This window comes from Mirounga angustirostris, unplaced genomic scaffold (assembly GCF_029215605.1).
Source record: "Mirounga angustirostris isolate CCGP_5_RB_7025 unplaced genomic scaffold, mMirAng1.0.hap1 SCAF_17, whole genome shotgun sequence".
NCBI classification, from domain to species: domain Eukaryota; kingdom Metazoa; phylum Chordata; class Mammalia; order Carnivora; family Phocidae; genus Mirounga; species Mirounga angustirostris.
The window spans coordinates 47,944,373-47,964,983 of NW_026991725.1; the positions used below are offsets into that span (position 1 = coordinate 47,944,373).

General features: G+C 52.2%; 1 protein-coding gene across 4 annotated transcripts in view; it reads right to left on the reverse strand.

Annotated features, from left to right (window-relative positions):
• CTC1 (CST telomere replication complex component 1) overlaps nt 1-17,910 on the reverse strand; it is a 19,916-nt gene extending 2,006 nt beyond the window's left edge. For 3 of the 4 annotated variants that reach the window (XR_008507237.2, XM_064583206.1, XM_054511068.2), the window contains exons 1-18: nt 17,741-17,898; nt 14,328-14,491; nt 9,352-9,589; nt 8,998-9,209; nt 8,509-8,656; nt 5,773-6,057; nt 5,535-5,663; nt 4,776-5,008; nt 4,477-4,654; nt 4,185-4,385; nt 3,546-3,672; nt 2,888-3,002; nt 2,425-2,749; nt 2,234-2,323; nt 1,801-1,994; nt 654-742; nt 387-561; nt 37-114 (exon numbers count right to left, since the gene is read on the reverse strand). Coding sequence is in view for 3 of the 4 variants with exons in the window: in XM_064583206.1 (XP_064439276.1) it covers nt 37-114; nt 387-561; nt 654-742; nt 1,801-1,994; nt 2,234-2,323; nt 2,425-2,749; nt 2,888-3,002; nt 3,546-3,672; nt 4,185-4,385; nt 4,477-4,654; nt 4,776-5,008; nt 5,535-5,663; nt 5,773-6,057; nt 8,509-8,656; nt 8,998-9,209; nt 9,352-9,589; nt 14,328-14,491; nt 17,741-17,773 (3,014 nt within the window). In the remaining variant the exon portion in view is untranslated. Of the gene's footprint in view, nt 1-36; nt 115-386; nt 562-653; nt 743-1,800; nt 1,995-2,233; nt 2,324-2,424; nt 2,750-2,887; nt 3,003-3,545; nt 3,673-4,184; nt 4,386-4,476; nt 4,655-4,775; nt 5,009-5,534; nt 5,664-5,772; nt 6,058-8,508; nt 8,657-8,997; nt 9,210-9,351; nt 9,590-14,327; nt 14,492-17,740 lie in introns of all 4 variants that reach the window. The other variant, XM_045889902.3, reaches the window with a different exon arrangement.
• Nucleotides 17,911-20,611: the final 2,701 nt, after the last annotated feature.

Below are 20,611 nucleotides of genomic sequence, written 5' to 3' on the forward strand. Positions count from 1 at the left end.
CTGTGAAGTCTGGGGAGCGGGGCCTGGGGCACTGACCTGATTGTGGTCTCGGGGGGGAAACTCAGGACCTGCAGGTAAGTGGATGGCCGGAAACAACAGTAAATATTGTGGAATCTGCAGGTGCAGGCGGCAGAGTGAAGAGGAAGGGAAAGAAGTCAATTTGAGGCAGAAGCTGATACCAGATCACAAGTTAGACCCCCCCACCCCAACCGGCGGGCTGCGCTGTGGCCTAAGCAGAGGGAAGCATGAGGAAAAGGGCGGTGTGGAGTGTCTCGTGAGGGCAGAGGGCATACACACAGACTACACGGCAAAGTCACATCAAAGAGAAGGTGCTGCAGCGGGGGGCGGGGGGGCGGGGGAGGCCAAGCAGCCTCGCAGATCTTCACCTGGACATCTTCTTCTCCAGCTGGCCGAAGTAGACTCGGGCTCCCGGGAGGAGTCCTAGTGGGGGAGGCAAGTGTGGCTCTTTGATATAGATGTCTAAGTGCGGGCGGGACAGGCAGTCGGCAGCCTCCACGGCCACGGTCAGCTTCACGGACGCTCTCGAGGTCCGAGTGCTGCCTGCAGAAGCCAAGGGGAGGGGTCAAGGGCATCTGCCGGGACCCCAGAGTCCCATCACTTCACCCCTCTCCCCCCAAAGGAGGCGTCATTACCAGGCTTTGCCCAGAAAGGGGCCAGGAATGGCTCACACAAGGTCCGTGACAAAATCTCAGCTGAGAAAGACACCAGGGTATCGGTGAAGCTGGAAGGTCATAGAAATAGAGTGGTAACAGGGGCATGAGAAAGCAGAGATTGGAGAGGGTCTGAGGACAAGAAAAGCAGTTTAAGTAAATGCTAGAACATCATCTATAAGGTCCTAAAAAAGCCTTGCCCTGGGTCAAGTCACGCACTAAAAGGACCAGGGCGGGCGCCTGGGTGGTGCAGTCACTTTAAGCGTCCCACTCTGGATTTTTGGCTCAGGTCGTGATCTCAGGGTCCTGAAACGGAGCCCCACACTGGGCTCCAGGCTCAGCGGGGAGGCGGCTTGAGATTCTCTCTCTCCCTCTGCCCCTCGCCCTGCTCGTGGACGCACGCCCGCTCTAAGTAAATAAATCTTAAAAAGAAAAAAAAAGTAACAGGGCTTATAGGAAAAACAGAGCTGTGGCAGCTCATTCAGGACCTAGACGACACCGTAAGCAGAGGCCTTACCAGGAAGTACGGCAGATGTTAAAGCTGCGTTTGCGTGCGCGCCTAAGGAGCTCAGGTGGCCCACCCCTGGCAGCTTTATATGCTGGTGCTCGTGCCCACGCCTGCCAATCGTGGGTCCTTGGAATCGATCCTTTCTACTAGAGACCGGTTTGTAAAAATTACACAATTCCACATACAATCCAGTAGGGCTTTTTGTTTTTCCCCTTAAACCCCAGGGGAAATCTGTGGCTTCATCGTCTGCACCGGCAGCTGCCCCGGAAGGACAGAACAGGTGTTCCTGAAGCCAGTGCTGCTCACACGGAAGAGGAAGGCCCGGCCCTAGAGCTTCCAGCTTTGTTCGTTTTTTTTTTTTTCTCCTTCCTAGATTTCCTTTCATTGCTACAGCTTTTCCTTAACTGTGAGGAAGCTCGCTCACGATCTTTAGTGAACGCTAAGGCGCTAGGGAGAAACTCAGGCATGAAACCCAGCTACCCGGTCACAGGGACGTCACTCCTCTAGAAGCTGAGTCCCGTCAAAGACACATGCGCCGTGCGGGGGACCAGACTATTCACCAAGCCCCAGCCCGGCAGGAGAGCGTGGCCACGGGAGCTGCAGAAGCTGGCGGACATTTACTTGCCACTGAGCAGGTCGTCCAGCGAGGTCTTAGGCAGGGCCTTGCTGGTGTCCAGCACAGCCGGCGAGTCCGCGCCGCTCTCGAGTTCCAGAGTCCACTCGTCCTGCACGCTGAGGCAGGACGCACAGCCAGCCAACTCCAGGGGACGCTGTGCGATGCAGGATGGCCCACCCTGCTCGAACAGCAGCGGGGTCTGCCGGGAACAGGAAGACAACCCTCTGAGTACGTCCTGCTCCAGAAGCAGTTCACAAAATACTAGGATCGGTTTTGTTTTCTTCCCGGAGGCTGGTGAGAGGGCCTTGCATTTGATCTAAATCCGCCCTTCTTCCAGGAGACCTAGATAGTAGCCAGGCACTGGCACTCCCTCTCCAGTCCCTAAGCCAAAAAAGCTTTCTGGGGCGGGGTGAATGAGGGACCAAGTGGGGCACTCACAGGAGGGCCAGGAGCCACGAGTCGGTACACATAACCTGGGTGCAGGAACTCGAACCAGCGGACTGAGGGGCCACAGAAGATTAAGAGAACCTGGGAGGGAGGGAGGGAGGGAGGGAGGCAGGTGCTGGGGTCCCAGACAGGAGCTAAGGGCACAGGACGTCAGGCCCTAGGTCCCTGCAGTCCCAGTTTACCTTCTGATCCTTGTTCTCATCTCCTTTGGACTCAGGTGGGCCCCATGCAGTCCCCTCCTTCCTCTGGGTGCCCCCAAGCCAGCTCCCCGATACGTAGAAACTGAGGATGGGCTTGGGCACCTCTGGATTAGCCCCTGGGGGGACACAAAAGTTCCTCTTCATCAGTGCCTCCTTGTGGGACAGCAAGAACAGTCGGCTCTGTTCTACGTGGGGACCGTCGGGGAGGGTGGGCTCTGCCTGAGGTGTGACGGAGGTGGCTGAGTGAAGCAGGGATCTGGGCACAGGCAGGATCAGGGCATCGGCCAGGAAGAACTGGATATAAACTCTGTTGGGAGAGACAAGGAGTAGGTTTCTTAGCAATGTGCGCACTGGGCGTCGTGGGCCCCCGCGTTCCACCACCGGCACCAGGCCCTGCCCGACCCCTCAGAGACTCAGGGTGTGGCCACGACCCCAGGGAGCCAACCTGGCCTGCTGCTTCTGGATGAAGCCTGTCATGTTCAGCTCCTTATAGGAAGGGAAGTTGCTTCTGACATTCCGCTCTATGACCAACTGGAACTTCTCTGTCCGTACCAAGCAGCCTGGAGAGAGAAAGTTTTCTAGTTTGGCAAGAGGAGACCACCCTGCAGGTCTCACTGCCTGTCCCAGGCCTGAGCTGCTCCCCTAACACGAGGTGAAGGCCCAGACCTGAGCCCCGCCTCAAAGGGATGATATCTCCCTTCATCCCAGCCACGAGTCCAATCCTGCCCCGGCCTCCTAGGCGGCAAGGCTCAGTTCCACTTTCTCACAAATCCCAAAACACCTGTTCCTCGATCTAAGAAACTTTCCTTTACAGGAAACCCCGTCAGTACGGCTCAGTAAGCCCAAACTTAGAAGTCTCCTGCTGGTGTGCACGTCCGAAGCTATGGTGGGAGAAATGAATGTTGGGGGTTGGAGTTCTGGCTAGAGAAACCCTCGCTCCTTTGCTCTGCCAACACCAGGGTCCCAGACTTGTCCTAAAACTTGCAGATCAACACAGGCCACTTCAGCATCTCAAGAACATCCCAGCAGGTGCCTCCTCCCCCATCCTACTGTTCTGAGACCATCCCCATCCGCCCCCTTCTCTCCACTTCTGAACTCCAAACCTATGAACCGGGAGTCAGTGATGGGCTGAGAGTGCTTGGCCAGGATTAGGCAGGGGAGGGAACCACTTTTGTCCCGAAGCTGCAGACAGCCTTTATGAGACGAAGCCGCCAGAACCCCAATTAAAATCTGCAGGAAGACGAAGAACAAGGTATCGAGTATTTGTTCAACAAATACTCAGCGACCACTCTGTGTCAGATGCCACGTTAAACGTTAGCCACAGAGTGGACAAAAGATCCAGTCTCCAACCTCAAAGGACTTACACTGGAGCGGCGAAGACGGATACGAAAAGAACACCCATGCGTTCACACGTTTAGTGGTGGGGGAGAAAGTGTACAAACTGAGGTTAGAACCTCACAGGGTACTGCAAGGACTTTGCATTTTATCTTATGTGCTGGACTTTGCATTTTATCTTATGTGCTCTGGGAGGAACCAGAAAAGGATTTAGCACAAGACAGCTCTGGAAGCCAAGTGAGGCCGTACCCCACTTTCCATCTGCCGTGGAGAAAACGGATAGGATGAGAAGAGGCGGAATGGTCTGGTTAGAGGCTGGTGCAGCCACGGGGACAGGGAAGGACGATGGGAGCGGCAGTGAGGGCGGCCAAGAGAGGAGGCCTGCGCACCGCCGGCGCCCCACCTACCTGGGCTGGGTGTGAGGTGGCGGGCAGCAGAGAGAGCCAGGACCAGGACACACGCTGATTGAGCTGACAACTGGTCAGATGTGAAGATTCTGGGAGGGGCAGGAGGCTCTTAGGGTCAAAGGCGGCCCAGGCCCTGCACCGCCCCTCCTCTTTCAGGGTGACCAGAGTAGGGAAAGAACAGGGCGTCTGCAGCCGCGTGTACTGTGGGGGAAGGAAGAGAAATCAGAGTGTGCGGCCGCAGGTCCCCCACAGCATGAGCTCGGCCACCCATGCTTCCGGCACATGCTTGCACCTTCTGCAGGGGACAGTGATGCGGCTCCTCGAGGATCTCCTTGTGTGCATTCCGACGCGTGCTGCCCGGCGGAGCCAGAACATCCAGGACGGGAGCCAGGAGCTGCAGTCCCGGGCTGGGGTTCCCCGGAGATGAGTGCTGCAGGAGCTGGTGGTGTCTCAGCATGTGGGGACACAGCCTGGGCCAGGAAGAGAAGCGCTCGAGGCCCCCCAAGGGGGATGCCTCTTGCAGGATCTTACACCCCTGGCCCCTAGCCCCACTAGCCCTCCACACCCGGCCCAGCCCCCCGTCCTCCTCACTTGCAGGCCAGTTCCTCCAGCGCCCTGGTAGCCCACAGGTACAGGGGAAGGCCCAACTGGCGTTCCCATACCAGCTGCTCAAACAGGGAGGCCCCCTGGGCCTGGTAGAAAGACTGAGTCTCGGGCTTCTGACAAGAGAAGCCCCGAAGGAGAATGGCGCCATGGAGACAGGGGGCGAGCACTGGCCTTCTTGTCCCTCCACCCACCGACTGCAGGAGGTGAACATCCTGGAGCTGGAGAAAAGCAGAAAAAATGAGAAAGCCGGGGTGAAGCCCTCAGCTCAGTGAAACAGCTGGCAGAGTTACTGCAGAGTCCCGGCGCCCGAGAACCACCGTTTCTCCCATACACGGCATTTCCTTGCAGGTCCCAGGCCCCTTTCTGCACAACACGCTCCCGCCGTGGGAAGCCTTCATCTCCCACGCACTCCCCTCGGCTTTGCTGCGGGCCGGGAGGCTCCTGGGGGGTGAGGGGCCGCTACTCACCAGGCTGCTGGCCCCACTCCGGAGATTCGGCTCCGGCCTCTCCCCCTCCAGTTGGAAACCCCTCCGTAAAGGAGACGCTCCCGGTGCCCCAGCCTCTCCTCCCTCCTGATCTGAGCTCCCGTCCAAATCATTCCTGGCACAAGTATGCAACCCCCACCCTCCGACACACACGTGTTCTTTCACATTTCTGCTGCAGAAGTTCCTGCCCTGCTGCTGCTGCTGAGTACCAGCCCAGAAAGGGAGGAGAAACTGCCGAGAGGGCCGACGCCGCCCGTACCTCCAGGGAGACTCCTGGCCGCACCACCTTCCTGAGGCTGTGGAGCTGCTGGTAGGCGAGGCAGAGCGCCAGCTGCCCGTCCACCTCGTACAGGCCGGCCGGCTGACTCAGCACGCCAGTGACCTTGCCCTGCGGAGAGGCCAAAGGTCCAGGTGGTCCCTCTTCCCTCCCTCTCTGGAGTCCCGCATTTCCTGCCCCCCCCCCGCCCCGCCCTCTCGGATCCCTCTGTCTTGCTCACCGTGTAGGATAAGAGTGTCGAGTGGCGGACAAGAGCAGGTTCCCTGTCCTCGTCTTGGGAGCTGCTGGGCACGGGGGGTGGTGCGGGATCAGCCTCCAGGAGGGGCCCATCCAGCTCCAGTTCCAGCTCTCGCACGCATTCTGGTTTCAGTGGCAGCAGGTGGGAGGAGGGACTGGTCGTCCACACGCGGTAGCAGTGCCCGCGGATCCTGACTACTCGCAGCGCTGTCAGCACATAGGACCTACCAGGCCAAAGGGCTCGGTGCCACACCAGCTGGGCAGGGATCTGGCTTGTGCGGGGGCAGGCAACACGGCACATGAGATGCTTCCCACAACACCGCCCCTCTGCCAGAGTCTCCCCCCATCACGATCTGACCTCAGCGACCCGCCCCTCCTGAGCTCTGCCTGGCCTCTCCCTGCGCTCTGACAATTCAATCTTAACCTCCTGGATTGCCTCCCTCTCACAGGAGATGCCAGGTATTTCCCAATCCCTCCCTCAAGATGCAAACCATCCCTAAAACTTCCTCCAAAATACAGAAACATTCCACCCAAGACTCCATGGCTTTTGCATTTCCCCATCCCACCCCGTAACACACAAACCACCTTCATTTATTTAACCTATAGGTACAGGTATGTATGTGCTCGGTATTGGGACAGACGTGAAGGGAACACAACAGACTGGTCCCTCTCTCCCAACACATCTCAACCCACTGGGGAACACAGATGCAAACTCAAGTAACGATGTGAAACCATATACGATCGAGTACCAAAAACCACACACAGTGGGCAAGGTTTCGGGGCCAGACAGGTCAGGGTGGGTGGGAACGAGCGGGAAGACCCAGTGGAAGAAGTGGAGTCCACACAGGGTCCTGAAGGGCGTGTCTCTGCTTTGCCAAACTGGCGAAGAGGGGGAGGGAGGGGCGACTCCAGCAGGAGGTAGCAACATAAAAGCGTTCAGAGCTCAGGATGAGCGAGGCAGTGAGAACATTGGCTGGGATGGAGGGGGAGCGTTCCTGGGAGACGCAGGACACAAGATGGGAGAGCCAAGAGTAGGGGAAAACCCAGCAATGACCTGCTGAAGACTTGATTTTACAGGAAGATGAGAACCGCCCGAAGTACGGAAAAAAAACCGCGGACGGCAGGGTGTCATAGGGACTGCAGAAGGTGCTTGTTGAGAAATTTAAGCACGAGGGGAAGAGAGCGGTTCCCAAACCTAACAACCGTCCGGGGCATGCTCCTCCCACAGGCCCCACGCAGCACGCTGCCGTTCGCAGGGGCGAACCCGCTGACTCAGGACACTCGAGCCTCACAGACCTCCACTTCTACCCTCGAAGCAGGTGAGTACCGCCGTCAGACCTGGGCCGCCACCCCTCGTCACTGTGCTGCTGGGCCCTGCCTGACGGTGCCTGCTGGTGCACGGCCAGGGTCACCAGTGGTCTGAGTCCAGGAGGCGGCCCGCGTGGAGCGGTGCTTCTGCTCGTCCGCACTGCCCTCTGCCCTCAGCAGGACCGCCGGCATCGCGGCCCTGCCGCCTGTATTCAGACACCCCTTCCCTTCCTGTCGGAATGCCAGCATCCGAACGCAGACCCGGAGCCCTGCCCGTCTGGGCCCGCTGCGCCCCGAGGCCACCGCAGCGGGTCGCCACCGCTCCGTGTCCTCCGCTCCTCTCCGAAGACAAGAGCCCTACCTGCGGAGGTCAGACCCCCGTCACCCCAGTGCCAATGCCCCTCCAGCAGGGCCACGGTCACTCCTCAGCAGCAGCCTCTCATCCCCGACTGCCTAGCAAGGCAGTTACCCTGAGCCTTTTCTCCTCTTTTCAGATCCAGTCCTTCATTTTCAAGAGATGATGATCTCAGCTCCTCCCTCACAGAAGAGACTCCCTGGGCTCATCTAGGGTGACAGTGTGTGTCCAGTACATCTGCAGCAGGCTACAAACACAGCAAGGTCGCTTCTCCCGAGCCAGCCCCACCTGGGGCAGCATGCCCACTGGGCTCGAGGAGACGTGACACAGTCTAACGTAAAGACAATACAGAAGCTCCTCTCTAGGCTGGGAGGAGAAACAAGACCAGAAATTGGGGCAGCTCCTAAGCATTCTTAGTGTTACCATTTTCCGTTCCTGTACCCGCTAATCACTGTCACTCAAGCTCATGACGCATATGACACAAGAATTCTAACAGCGCTAATAAACGTCAGAGTTCCCCTTTTTGATATGCATCTGAGAGAGCCTTTTTATCTTTTGTTTTGAATGCCTTTGAAACATTATTCAGATAATTACGTAAGTCATTAGATAATAGTGTAAAAAAAAATTAATGATTCTAAAATCATACCAGTTGACGTCGAAAGAGAGTAAATAATAAAGTACCAAGTGTTTTAAAAAGTGCACCTGGCCAAAAAAAAAAAAGTGCACATACTCGATGCCTTAATGGTGCTGAGCTGGATCATTTTTGTGGTCATCCTGCTAATGCACGGGAAAAACAAGTGATTCCGACAGGTTTTGAAATAGTCACACACGATACGACAGCTGTCTATGCACACGAAGCGCACAGCAGAAAAGCGTGTCCCCTCCTTCCTGCGTGAGGGGGCGATACTACCTGCAGCCCTCCAGCAACAGCGAAGTCCCAGCAAACAGCGCCCCTTCCCCCCTACGCTGGCCCCTGCTCTGATGCTCATCTTTGCTGCCAAGAGTCCGGACAGCTCCTGCGCACCTCCACGACCCTGAACTGACCCCAATCCTCACCTGCACGACAATGGACACGTGGCTGCCGGCTGGGGAGGAGCCGCCACCGAGAGACAGGACAAAGTGAGCTTTCTTCTGACTCCTCACCAGAGCGCTCACTCGAACCAGCTTCCCAGCCAGGTTCGGCTGCACGCCTCTGAGCTTGCCTCTAAGGAAAGAAGATGAGAGGGAAGAGGCATTTTTATCTCTTTTCCCCCCACAAATGCCTTCCCTTCTGCTGTAAATAACCTAGCAGTCATTTAAAATTTCCCTAGCCCAAAGCTGTTATGCCGAAGATGTCCTTCAAACTCTTCCTGACCTTGGATAAGGCAAACTTCCCTTGAAGACTCGCACTCAACATCCGGGGGAGGCCACATCGTTGCCCTGACTCAGGTGGGAACACTCCCCCCGCCGCCGCCGCCGCCCCCGCCCCGGACTGCTCTCAGGACCTTTCCCTCCCTCCTCCCCGTTTCACCTCGCTCCATCCTCCCGGAGACAGGGAAGGATTACCTGTGTCTGAGCAGGCGGGAAGCAGTCTCTGGGTAGAGAACAGGGAGAGGGGTGGGAGGACCAGGACTGGTGGTTGAGGGGCACACTGGCACTGGGGCACTCAAGAGCTCCAAGTGTCCTTCCCCTGAAGAATTCCACCTGGCAGGAGGGAGGTAACTCCAATTGGGGAACAGGAAGAGATGGCCCAACCAAGACAGGTCCAGATCTATGAGCTAGAAAAGACCAAGAGCAAGGGTTAACCCGGACCCTAGCATCCCACCCACCCTCCTTTTTTCCCTTAGAGACTTAACTGCCTCGCTCCCTAGACCATCCTTGTGAGGCTCTGAGACACCTGACCTCCGCCTTCCTACTCACCTCACAGGTCAGGACACCAGTGTTATCTTTCACATAGAGGTCTCCTTTCCTGCACTCTTGTTCCAAGTCCCCCAACAGGTCTGTGAGTGTCCCTAAGAGTAAGAGCCGTTCCCGGGGTAGGGGGGTCCCATTTGGTCCAGCCTCTTGGGCCCAAGCCTGGTACGCACTAGAGCTCCAGGACAGGAGGCTGCAGCATGGCAGGTTCTGGTGGGTCTTGAGGTCCTGTACTGAGACAAAGCTGCAGAGGAAACGGAGCAGAGGTCCTACAAAGCTGCATCCAAGCCTAGGAAACTACCCTCAACCCCAACAAGTCCCCCAAGATCCCAAGGAAAGGCCAATGGAAACCACAGACTAAGAGAGGAGTTTGACTGAACGGCAAGAACTTCAGGGCTCGGAGCCTAAGGAAATGAGGATGAGGTCTGGGCCCGAGGACTGGGGAGTACCTAAGGACGGGAGGAGGAAAGTCAGTGCTGAGTGACATTTTGAACAAGACGGTGCCACAGAGAGGACCCAGAGAAACGAAGGAGTGCACCAGCAGCCTAGGGGGATGAGCGTGGCTCCTCTGACAGCACCTCGGCTCTCAGCTCCACAGAGAACCCCGATGGGGCTGCTGGGGCATGTGCCAATGGCCCAACCTCAGTGGCCCCAGCCAGGCTTCCTTCCTAGTCTGCGATATCACAGCACTCGAGACCGGCGGGGAAGCAGAGGCTGAGGTGGGAGTCCATATCTAGAGCTCCCAAATCTCAAAAGATGCTTGAGATCAGCCATTCTCCAGGCAAGTGTCTCAACACTGCTCGTCACTATCAACGACGAGGTGCGGCACTCAGAATGTGAACAGCGAATTTATCGAAGTTGTGACGGATTCACATCTGTAATCCCATTATTCCACACACGCGCCTTCTTACGGTCTTCCGAGCAGAAGAGAAAGAATAAAGGTATGAAGCGTCACAACTTACCCTCCTCGTTATACTCATGAACACCACCCCCGGGAGAGCACTAACAGCTGGGAACACTATCCTGAGTGGCGCACTCCCCTTCCACATCTGTTTCATTCTTCCCCCAAAGGCTTTGAACAATATAAAAGGCAAAAATGGTGACTAGCATGTGTTGAGTCCCTGCTATGCATACACCATAGTGGGACCGTTCGTGCTCAGTAATGCACTGAAGCTTCACCAAAAACCCCTGCAAATGGGGCGCCTGGGTAGCTCAGGCATTAAGGGTCTGCCTTTGGCTCAGCTCACGATCCCGGGGTCCTGGGATCGAGCCCCGCATCGGGGTCCCTGCTCAGCGGGGAGGCTGCTTCTCCCTCTCCCTCTGCCCCTGCTTGTGTTCTCTCTCTCACTGTCTCTATCAAATAAATAATAAATAAAATCTTAAAAAAACACAAAAACCCTGTAACCACCACCAACGAGGAAACTTGGAGAGGTCAGGTACACAATGGTGTGGGTGGCAAAGCCAGGGGGGTCTCACTCAAAAGTCCATGTTCTTTCCCTGTGCTTCTCTACTTTTCTAAAGGCCCAGGACAAAGCTGGAGATAGCGGTTTCTTTCCCCTAGGCACCTTCAGGACAAAACAGTAAGGACATGGGTCACTTGCCCCAGATTCTTCAGGGTCTAGGTCAGGAAACTGAAGGTGAGAACCTCGAATCCTTCCATTTGTCACTGATCTCCAACTTTCAATGCCTAGCACAGGGCCTGGCACACGGCAGGCGCTCCACGAAGAAGAAGGGAAACACGTAAGAATAAAATCTTTACACCCGAGGAATAATTCCTATCCTAGCCTCGCCCACCATTCTTGACAGGCTCCTCACTTCAACACATCATGCCATCTCGTTTACGTTTATCTTGAAGAACGAGAAACTTTAAAAAGGTTCCTTTTGGAACCTTTCCTGACAGTTTCCAACTTACCACTTTTCCACTATCCCAGTGATGCCAGAATCTTGAGAGATCTGGATCTTTCTTTCTTTGATTAGACTGTGATCATGGAGGCCACTAGGCACATACTCAGTCACCTGTGGGAGACTCGAACCCCGAGCACGAGGCTTCACAGCAAGCACATCTTCTTCGACCAAGACTAACTGATAGGTAGCTCTCTGTCCCATGTTAACAGGACAGTTTTCTAATGAGATCTGTTTCTGCATTTACGTAAACAACGTATTTAATCATAATATAGTTACGGACGTGGACAAGGTCTGTAGGAAACGAAGGAAAACCTAAAGCCAGTGGAGTAGACTGAGAAGAGTTACAGGAGGAAAAGAAAAGAGCCCCCAAGTAAGTGTCTCCTGAGAAATTACTTTGGGATTAAAATAAGATATCATTTACTACCCATCAAATACACACAAAAACCATTTTTGCAACAAGATAAACAGCAGATTTGGGAATGGTTCAGGACACGGATGTACATGGCCCCATGTGTCCTTTGGCACGTCTGCCTGTTGGAACGGCACGTGTGGGCTCATCGGGACACTGGGTGCTGCCAGACAAGGGGAGAGAACCACCAACTGGATCAGGAGAGAGCACAGAGGAGACTCGACTAAACCTGTAACGTTTCATTTCTTACAAAAAAAGACCTGGAGCAAATATGGCAAATGTTAAGGTCTTTACGAGCTGAGCACTGAGTACGGACTATGCACGGGGTCAGTAAGCACACTACTGAATTTGGAGGGCTTTCACTTTTGCAATGAAGGCAGCAATTGAGTTGGTTCACAGTCTGGTGGAGCAGCATTTTTACTTACCATTGGTTTATAACAACGTCCTCAGATGAGAAAAGTATGGGATTTTGAAAATGATGTTTTGGACAACACAGAATACAATTAAGCTGTCTTCTCACCAAAGATCCCTTGCCTTTACTGATGGAGACGGACTGAGGGGCTGAGTGGACGCCATACTGCCAGAAGCGGTTTTTAAGTCCATGGAAAAAGTATCCTATGCTCGCGCAAGGCTGGGAAATGCCTAATTAAGCAAAGCTAAACAGGCTTGTGCCTTTTTTGTTTTTTAGAGGATAAACGGTGACAGTACACTCACAGAATGCCACACAGCAGTTGAAATAAATGAGCTAGAGCTCTCGATAGGAGTAAATCTCAGGAGCAGGTGAAGCACAAAAAGCAAACTGCAGAGATTATATATAAGATATGGTGCTATTTATAGAAAGTCAAAAGGTAAACAAAACTCTACAGTACACAGCTTAGAAATGGATGCACGTGCAATAAAAATATAAAGGTAAGGGACTAATACACCCCACATTCGAGGTAACTACTCTAGGACTCAGCAAGTATACTAGGTATTTACCCAAAGGATACAAAAATACAGATTCAAAGGGGCACCTGCCACCCAATGTTTATAGCGGTATTATCAACAATAGCCAAACTGCGGAGAGAGCCCAGATGTCCATCGACACAGATGAATGGATAAAGAGATGGTGTGTGTATACACACATACACACACACACACACTGGAATATGACTCAGCCATCAAAAAGAATGAAATCTTGCCATTTGCAATGACCTGGATGGAGTTGGAATATATTATGCTAAGTGAAATAAGTCAGACAGAGAAAGACAAGTACCATATGATCTCACTCATATGTGGAATTTAAGAAAGAAAACAGATGAATGTATAGGGAGGGGGAAAAAAAGAGAGAGGGAAATAAACCATAAGAGACCCTTAACAATAGAGAACAAACTGAGGGGTGATAAAGGCAGAAATAGAGGCAGGGGTGATAGAGGCAGGTGTGGGATGGGCGAGCTTAGGGATGGGGATTAAGGAGGGCACTTGTGGTGGTGAGTACTGGGTGTTGTATACAAGTGATGAATCACTGAATTCTACTTCTGAAACCAACATTGCACGGCCTGTTAACTAACTAGAATTTAAATAAATATTTGAAAAGAAAAAATAAATAAAATTAAAATGTTAAGCCAAAACACTATGTGTTAACTAACTGGAATTAAAATAAAAACTTAAGGGGCACCTGGGTGGCTCAGTCAGTTAAGCATCAACTTTTTTTTTTAAGATTTTATTTATTTATTTGTCAGAGAGAGACAGAGAGACAGAGAGACGGCACAAGCAGGGGGAGCAGCAGGCAGAGAGAGAAGCAGACTCCCCGCTAAGCAGGGAGCCCGATGCGGGGCTCGATCCCAGGACCCCAGGATCATGACCTGAGCCGAAGGCAGACGTTTCACGGACTGAGCCACCCAGGTGTCCCAAGCATGGACTCTTAATTTTGGCTCGGGTCATGGAGCCTGCTAAGGATTCTCTCTCCCTCTCCCTCTGCCCCTCCCTGCCCTCTCTCTATCCCTCCCTAAAAAAAGATAATAATAAAAAATAAAAAATAATAAAAACTTAAAACAAATACACCCACATTTGAAGTCATGATTACTTCTACGAGGAGGTAAACGGGGTTCTTTCCACAGGACTTTCAGAGCCTTTAATATGTTAATGAGCCTTGTGACTTTCCTAGAGAAGCTTATCATATCATATGCAGTGTCTCGCAAACTTATTTGGCCATGGAATCCTTTTCTTGTGGTACCTTATTAACACTGCTTTGGACAGTTTCAGAAACGGAAGTGTTGTTAAAAACAAAAAACGCAACACCTTCAGAAGACTTTAAACTCCTGTCTTAAACACAACTATCTGCACTTGCTGATGTCTTAACTCGGTGCCTTAGTTTCCTCACACACCCAAAAGAACATTGGCCTCTCTCTCCACCCTGAGAGCTCTTTTTACGAATTTTCCATCTTCCCCCACCTTCCTCCCTCTTCTCCTTGTCCCTAACTTGACTTCAGCCAATTTAGGAGAGCCACCAGAAAAAGAAAGCAGCTTGATGGAGGATGGAGAAGCCTGGCAGAGGGGGTTGTGTTCAAGCACGTTTTCCTCCCCTGAGCATGTTTACCCTCATGCTTCTCGTTTCCCCCTGGTTAACTCTAGGTCCTTCTTTTTTAGTCCCAAAGTTAACCCCCTTCTGAACCCCTCCTCTCCTTACCTGTAGCTGAGGGGCAGGGGAAAACCTTGGTTCTTTCCCTGGGACAACCAGGTGGTCTTCACACAGTCCATCACTGACTGAGTCAACTGGACATCAGGCTCGCTGCCAGCCGGACACAGGGTCTCTTGGATGAAGGTCTGCGCAGCCTCAAGCCACACTTGCTCCTGAGGAAAGGGAAACTAGTTAAAACATCTTCCTAACCATCCTGCCCACCAATGAAATTTGGGGAATAAAGGAATAGAAAAGGAAATTCGGAGGGCATGTAAATAAACAAGTACTGGAGTTTATAACTTGGAAGAAATCTTAGAAGCCTTAGTCCGGTCCCTCCTCAGACCGCAGGCCCTCCGGCTTTGGTCTCACCTGTTTCTCCTCTAAGTACCGTGTGATGACCCGCTGCACCGCTGGAACTGTGCGGGTGGTCCTACCTCTTTCTCCAACAGACCCGTACCAGTGCTTAACATGCTCAACTGGAACATACATCGCCCTGGGAACCCTTCTCTGACCACCCCAGGCAGAATGCTGCTCCCTTCCTGGAGCTCCCACAGCACCATGCACATAATTCTACAGAGAGCAATGATCATCGTGTACAGTATCGTGGTGTCCCATCTTACGTGGGATGTCGTTCTAAGGCCAACAAGTTGAAAAATAGTCAAAATCACTCCTGGAAAAAATCCTTTAAGTTGCTCATAAATAGGATACAATACTACATAGTAACATGTATATATAAATGTAAATATGCATAATTACAAACACTATGTAAAAAGGACATAGGTGGAGTACAATTTTTAATCATTTCTTTTTCTACTCAAGTATGTACATGTGAGTTCCCATGAGCTAAATCAATGTAAGGTGCAATCCCACCAGATTTGTTTTCTGTCTTTTCGGCTGAGATGCAGACTTCTTAAGCAGGACATGAGCCACCTTTGTATACTTACCACAGTCTGGACACATAGTTGCCTTTCTATCGTTGGTTCTAGAGAAGGGGACCAGCTTGGCCTACTTCCAACGTCTGGCTGCTTTATTTTAAAATTCTGACAGGGGCACCTGGGTGGCTCAGTTGGTTAAGCGTCCAACTCTTGGTTTTGGCTCAGGTCCTGATCTCAGGGTCCTGAGATCGAGTCCCCCCCCCCACTCCCATGTCAGCTTGAGAGTCTCTTTCCCTCTCCCTCTGTCACCCACCCCACCCCCCACCCCGTCATGGCACATGCCCTCTATCCCTCTCTCTCTCGTATACATAAATAAATAAATAATCTTTAAAAAAATAATAAAATTCTGACAGCGTTCAACAGTACTGAGGGGTACGACCTTTATCCTTCTTGATCCCCACTGATAACGCTAAACCATTATAGCTCTATCCCTGTTCCTCCAATGCCCTTCTATTAGCCTTCTGCTCAATCCTCCACAATCACTCAATCATTAGCAGCTCGAGGGACCTGTCTTCAGGTTCTATTGACTTCAGTGTCCTTGTGAACAGCTCTACCACTAAACTTCACCTTTACTCCACCTTAGCCAAACACTGTCACCCGTGGTCACGGCTGTCAAAACTGGACTAGATCAGAGCACCTGGCTGGCTCAGTCGTAGAGCACTCGACTCTTGATCTCAGGGTTGTGAGTTCAAGCCCCACGTTGGGTGTAGAGATTGCTTAAAAATAAAATCTTAAAAAAAAAAATTGGACCACATCATCATTCACCACTGCCTCAGCGACACAACGAGTGCCTCACCCAGACTCATACTTTTTGTCTTCCTCTCTAGCTCCTGAGGGCCTGTCCACCACTTGGCACATGGACTACTACTGTTTTTCAAAGCTGTGCCACTGCCTCAGAATCCCCTAAATTTTGTTAAAAATGTGAATTCATGGATCTCATCTACTGAAACAGAATCCTGGCAGGAGTGGGGGACCCAGGAATCTGAACTTTAAAGATTTATTTATTTATTTAGAGAGTGAGCACGCGCACAAGCAGGGGGAGGGGCACGGGGACAGGGAGAGAATCTCAGGCAGACCCAGGGCTGACACAGAGCCCGACTTGGGGCTTGATCCCAGGACCGTGAGATCATGACCTGAGCCGAAACCAAGAGTGGGATGCTTAACTGACTGGGCCACCCAGGTGCTCCAGGAGTCTGTATTTTATTTAATTTTTTTAAAAAAAGATTTTCTATTTATTTATTTGAGAGACAGAGTGAGAGAGAGCACAAGCAGTGGGGTGGCTAGAGAGAGGGAGAAGCAGACTCCCCACTGAACAGGGAGCCAGATGTGGGGCTCGATCCCAGGACCCCAAGATCATGACCTGAGCTGAAGGCAGATGCTTAACCCACTGAGCCACCCAGATGCCCCCAGGAGTCTGTGTTTTAAATAAACTCCCCAGTTTATATCATACTAATATAAACTGAAGTTTGAGAACACTATACATTTTCCCCTCGGTGACCTCTGCCATTGGATGTCCTTACTAGCCATCCATAGAAACTACTTTAGTTGAGATCTCTCTCGTTACCTCCATCTGCCTACCAGATTCTCCACCTGGCCAACCTACAGGCATCACACATCCCAACAATGACCTTAAAACAAAAACAAAAACCCACTCCTTTTCCAACGTTCACCAATCAGCAAACAGCAATCTCAACCAAGTAATTCTACCCTGAAACCCGCAGTCCTCCTATAACGCCTTCCATTCCGTACCCAAGTCCTTTAGATTCTACCTCCTCAATATATATATATATATTTTTTTACTGTTTTCACTTCTGGAACCTCAACACTGCTGCCGTGGTCGAGGTCACCATCATCTCTCACTGCTTTCCGATCACAGCCCCCTAACTGGGACTCTCTACACTGCTACCTCAGGAAACGAAATCTCAAATCCCATCCGATCGCTCTTCTGCTTAACACCCCTCAGGAACTCCCCAAGCAGCCTCAGGTTAAAGTCGCTGTTTGGCAAGACGCCCGAGACTGTCAGCCGTCACCCCTCCACCACCACCCAACCGAACTTGGGTTTTCGAAAGATACCTGTTCTCGCTCTTGCCTTTGAACGTGCTTTTGCCTCCGCCTAGAAACCTCTTTCAGCACTTTCCTGCCTGGAGAACCCCTACATGCATTCGGGTCTCAGACGCTTTCCTTGCTTCCCGTTATCCCTTCCCTCCAGCTGCGTCAGGGGCCCCACCGTTCGCCAGTAGCCCGCCCGCGGCTTCCCACCCGGCCGGGAGCCCGGAGAGGGGGCGGAGACGTGTCTAAGCCCCACAGCCGGCGCGGCAGGCGCCAACAAATGCGTTCGCAGAACCCGCGACGGTGGAAGGACGAACAGCCTCGAAGCTCCCCGCCCCGCCCCCACCCGCCCAGCGAAGGCAGGGAGGCTGAGAAGCAAGGTGGAGGAAACAGGACCAGAAGGAAACAGGGGTACCAAGGACGGAGAAGCGCACTCACGGAGTCGGGAGCCGGAGCCGGGTTGGCCTCCATGATGCGCCCGAGACTACGCCCTGGGACAGCCCGCGAACAGCCGCCGCGCCAGGGCTCACGGGAAGGCCGCGGGGCGACGTCATCGGTGGGCGCGGCGACGTCATCGGTGGGCGCGGCGGCGGCTGCGCCTCCAGCCCCTCCCACCCGCGTCCTCAGGGCCTCTCAGTGCGCAGCTACCGCGGCCGCCCCGCGACTCCCGCTCTGCCGCTTGCTTCCGGGATGGCTTCCTGTGTGGCGGCCCTGGCAGGGGAAGGGGAGCGGGGGGCGGCCCCGGAGCTCGAACACAGCCGGCCTGGTTGGTGGCTCCTAAGCATCGTTCCGTCTCCCTGATGTTGCCAAGCGCAGAGACGCGCCTCCTCAACGCGACCCGAGCGCGGCATTCATGCTTGCGTTCTGGCCTTGACTCGGTGCTGTAACTGTGTATTTCCCCACTAGACCATGAGTACCTGGAAGCGCCATCCTGTTTATTCTACTTATCTTTGTAGTCTGGTACCTAGAACAGAGCTTGTTGCTAAATGTTTGTGCATCAGCTAATGAAAGCCTCTTGCTCTCTCTGAGTCAGTCAACCAGCTAATCATTCCTTGGCTTAGTTGGCAGTGAGTGAACAGAATTCACGCAACTCTGTGCCAGGCACTGTTCCAGGTTCTGGAGATAACAGCGGTGAACAGAGATAAAAATCCCTGCTGTCATGAAGCTTACATCCTAGGACACAGAGACTGACAGTTAAAAAGAAAAAAAGTGTTGACAGTAATAGGTACTATTGAGAGAGAAGGCAGGGGTTAGTGTGACCCTTTTGTATGCAGAAGGCCTTACTGTAAAGGTGACATCATAGTAAAAAATTGGAAAAGATTGGGGCGCCTGGGTGGCTCAGTTGGTTGGGCGACTGCCTTCGGCTCAGGTCATGATCCCGGAGTCCTGGGATCGAGTCCCGCATCGGGCTCCCTGCTCGGCGGGGAGTCTGCTTCTCCCTCTGACCCTCCCCCCTCTCATGTGCTCTCTCTCAAATAAATAAATAAAATCTTTAAAAAAAAAAAAAAGAATTGGAAGAGATGAAGGATTCAGATGATGGCGACCAAAGAGAAAGGATGGATGGGGGCAACCACAAGCACGAAGGCGCTATGGTGAAAAGAAATGCAAGGAAGTCAGTGCGGTAGGAGGGGAAGACAGGAGATTAAAAAGGTAAAGTGGGGGCGCCTGGGTGGCTCAGTCGGTTGGGCATCTGCCTGTGGCTCAGGTCATGATCCTGGAGTTCCAGGATTGAGCCCCACATTGGGCTCCCTGCTCAGCAGAGAGCTTCTTCTCCTTCTGCCCCCAACCCCCCTCATGCTCTCTCTCTCTCTTGCTCACTCTCTCTCAAATAAATAAATAAATATAAATCTTAAAAAAAAAACCTAAAAAGGTAAATTGAGGGGGATGGGGAGAGAGGTGAAGGAGGTGAAGAGGATTAAAAGATACAAACTTCCAGTTATAAGCCACAGGGATGAAAAGTACAGCATAGGGAATACGGTCAAAAATATTGTAATAAGTGTGTGTGGTGACACATGGGAACTACACTTATCGTGGTGGGCCTTTCATAATGTATATAATTGTTGGCTCACAATGCTGTTCACTTGAAATTAATACGATATTATATGTCAACTATACTTTAATTTAAAATTTGTTTAAATATAAAATAAGGTTGGGCGCCTGGGTGGCTCAGTCGTTTAGCGTCTGCCTTCAGCTCAGGTCATGATCCCTGGGTCCTGGAATTGAGCCCCACATCGGGCTCCTTGCTCGGCAGGGAGGCCTGCCTCTCCCTCTCCCACTGCCCCTGCTTGTGTCCCCTCTCTCGCTGTCTCTCTGTCAATAAATAAATAAAAATCTTTAAAAAAAATAAGGTAAAGGGAGTTTTTAAGTTATTTTAAACTTACAGCAGCTTCAAATTTTTGGAACAAGATAGTATAAACATTGTAGACAAAAAGAATGCTCTTGTCATCATTTGACAGGAAATAAAGACTTCAATTTTTTTTTTTTTAAGATTTTATTTGACAGAGAGAGACAAAGCAAGAGAGGGAACACAAGCAGGGGGAGTGAGAGAGGGAGAAGCAGGCTCCTCACTGAGCAGGGAGCCCCATGCGGGGCTTAATCCCAGGACCCTGAGATCACGACCTGAGTTGAAGGCAGACGCTCGAGAACTGAGTCACCCAGGCGCCCCTAAAGACTTCAATTCTACAAGTTATGGTATCCCCTGATTCAACCGCACATTTAATGCAAACTCTCTGTTCCTTACTGCATAAACTAGTTATGCAGGACACTGTGGTGCCAAATTCTTTATAAAGTGAATCTTTGCAGTTGTTTCCCATGATTACAACAGAGATGTTCCTTCCCTTTCCAACAAAACAACAAATTCTCCAAAATATCACCCATGTTAGGACACCTGTCAAAGCCTAAAGTCCCAAACCTGATCATTCCTTTTGCTTCCAATATTTTCTCAACTCGGAAGGCTCCTTCTATTTACCAAATCCACGGAGATGTGGATTTACTTTTGATAGTTCCTAGGAGGGAGTGTTGAATTTAAGCTACAGTGATCAGAGAGAGTTGTACTGAATCTACCCCCTCACCAACCCCCCATTGGTGTGATTTATTTATTTTTTAAGTTTTATTTATTTGTCAGGGAGAGCAGGCTCCCGCTGAGCAATGAGCCTGATGCAGGACTTGATACCAGGACCCTGGGATCATGACCTGAGCCAAAGGCAGACGCTTAACCAACTGAGCCACCTAGGTGTCCCTCTGTGGTGTGATTTAAATGTAGGTTAATCTGGTGGCCGCATGCAAGACCAAATGAGAGGGGCACAAGAG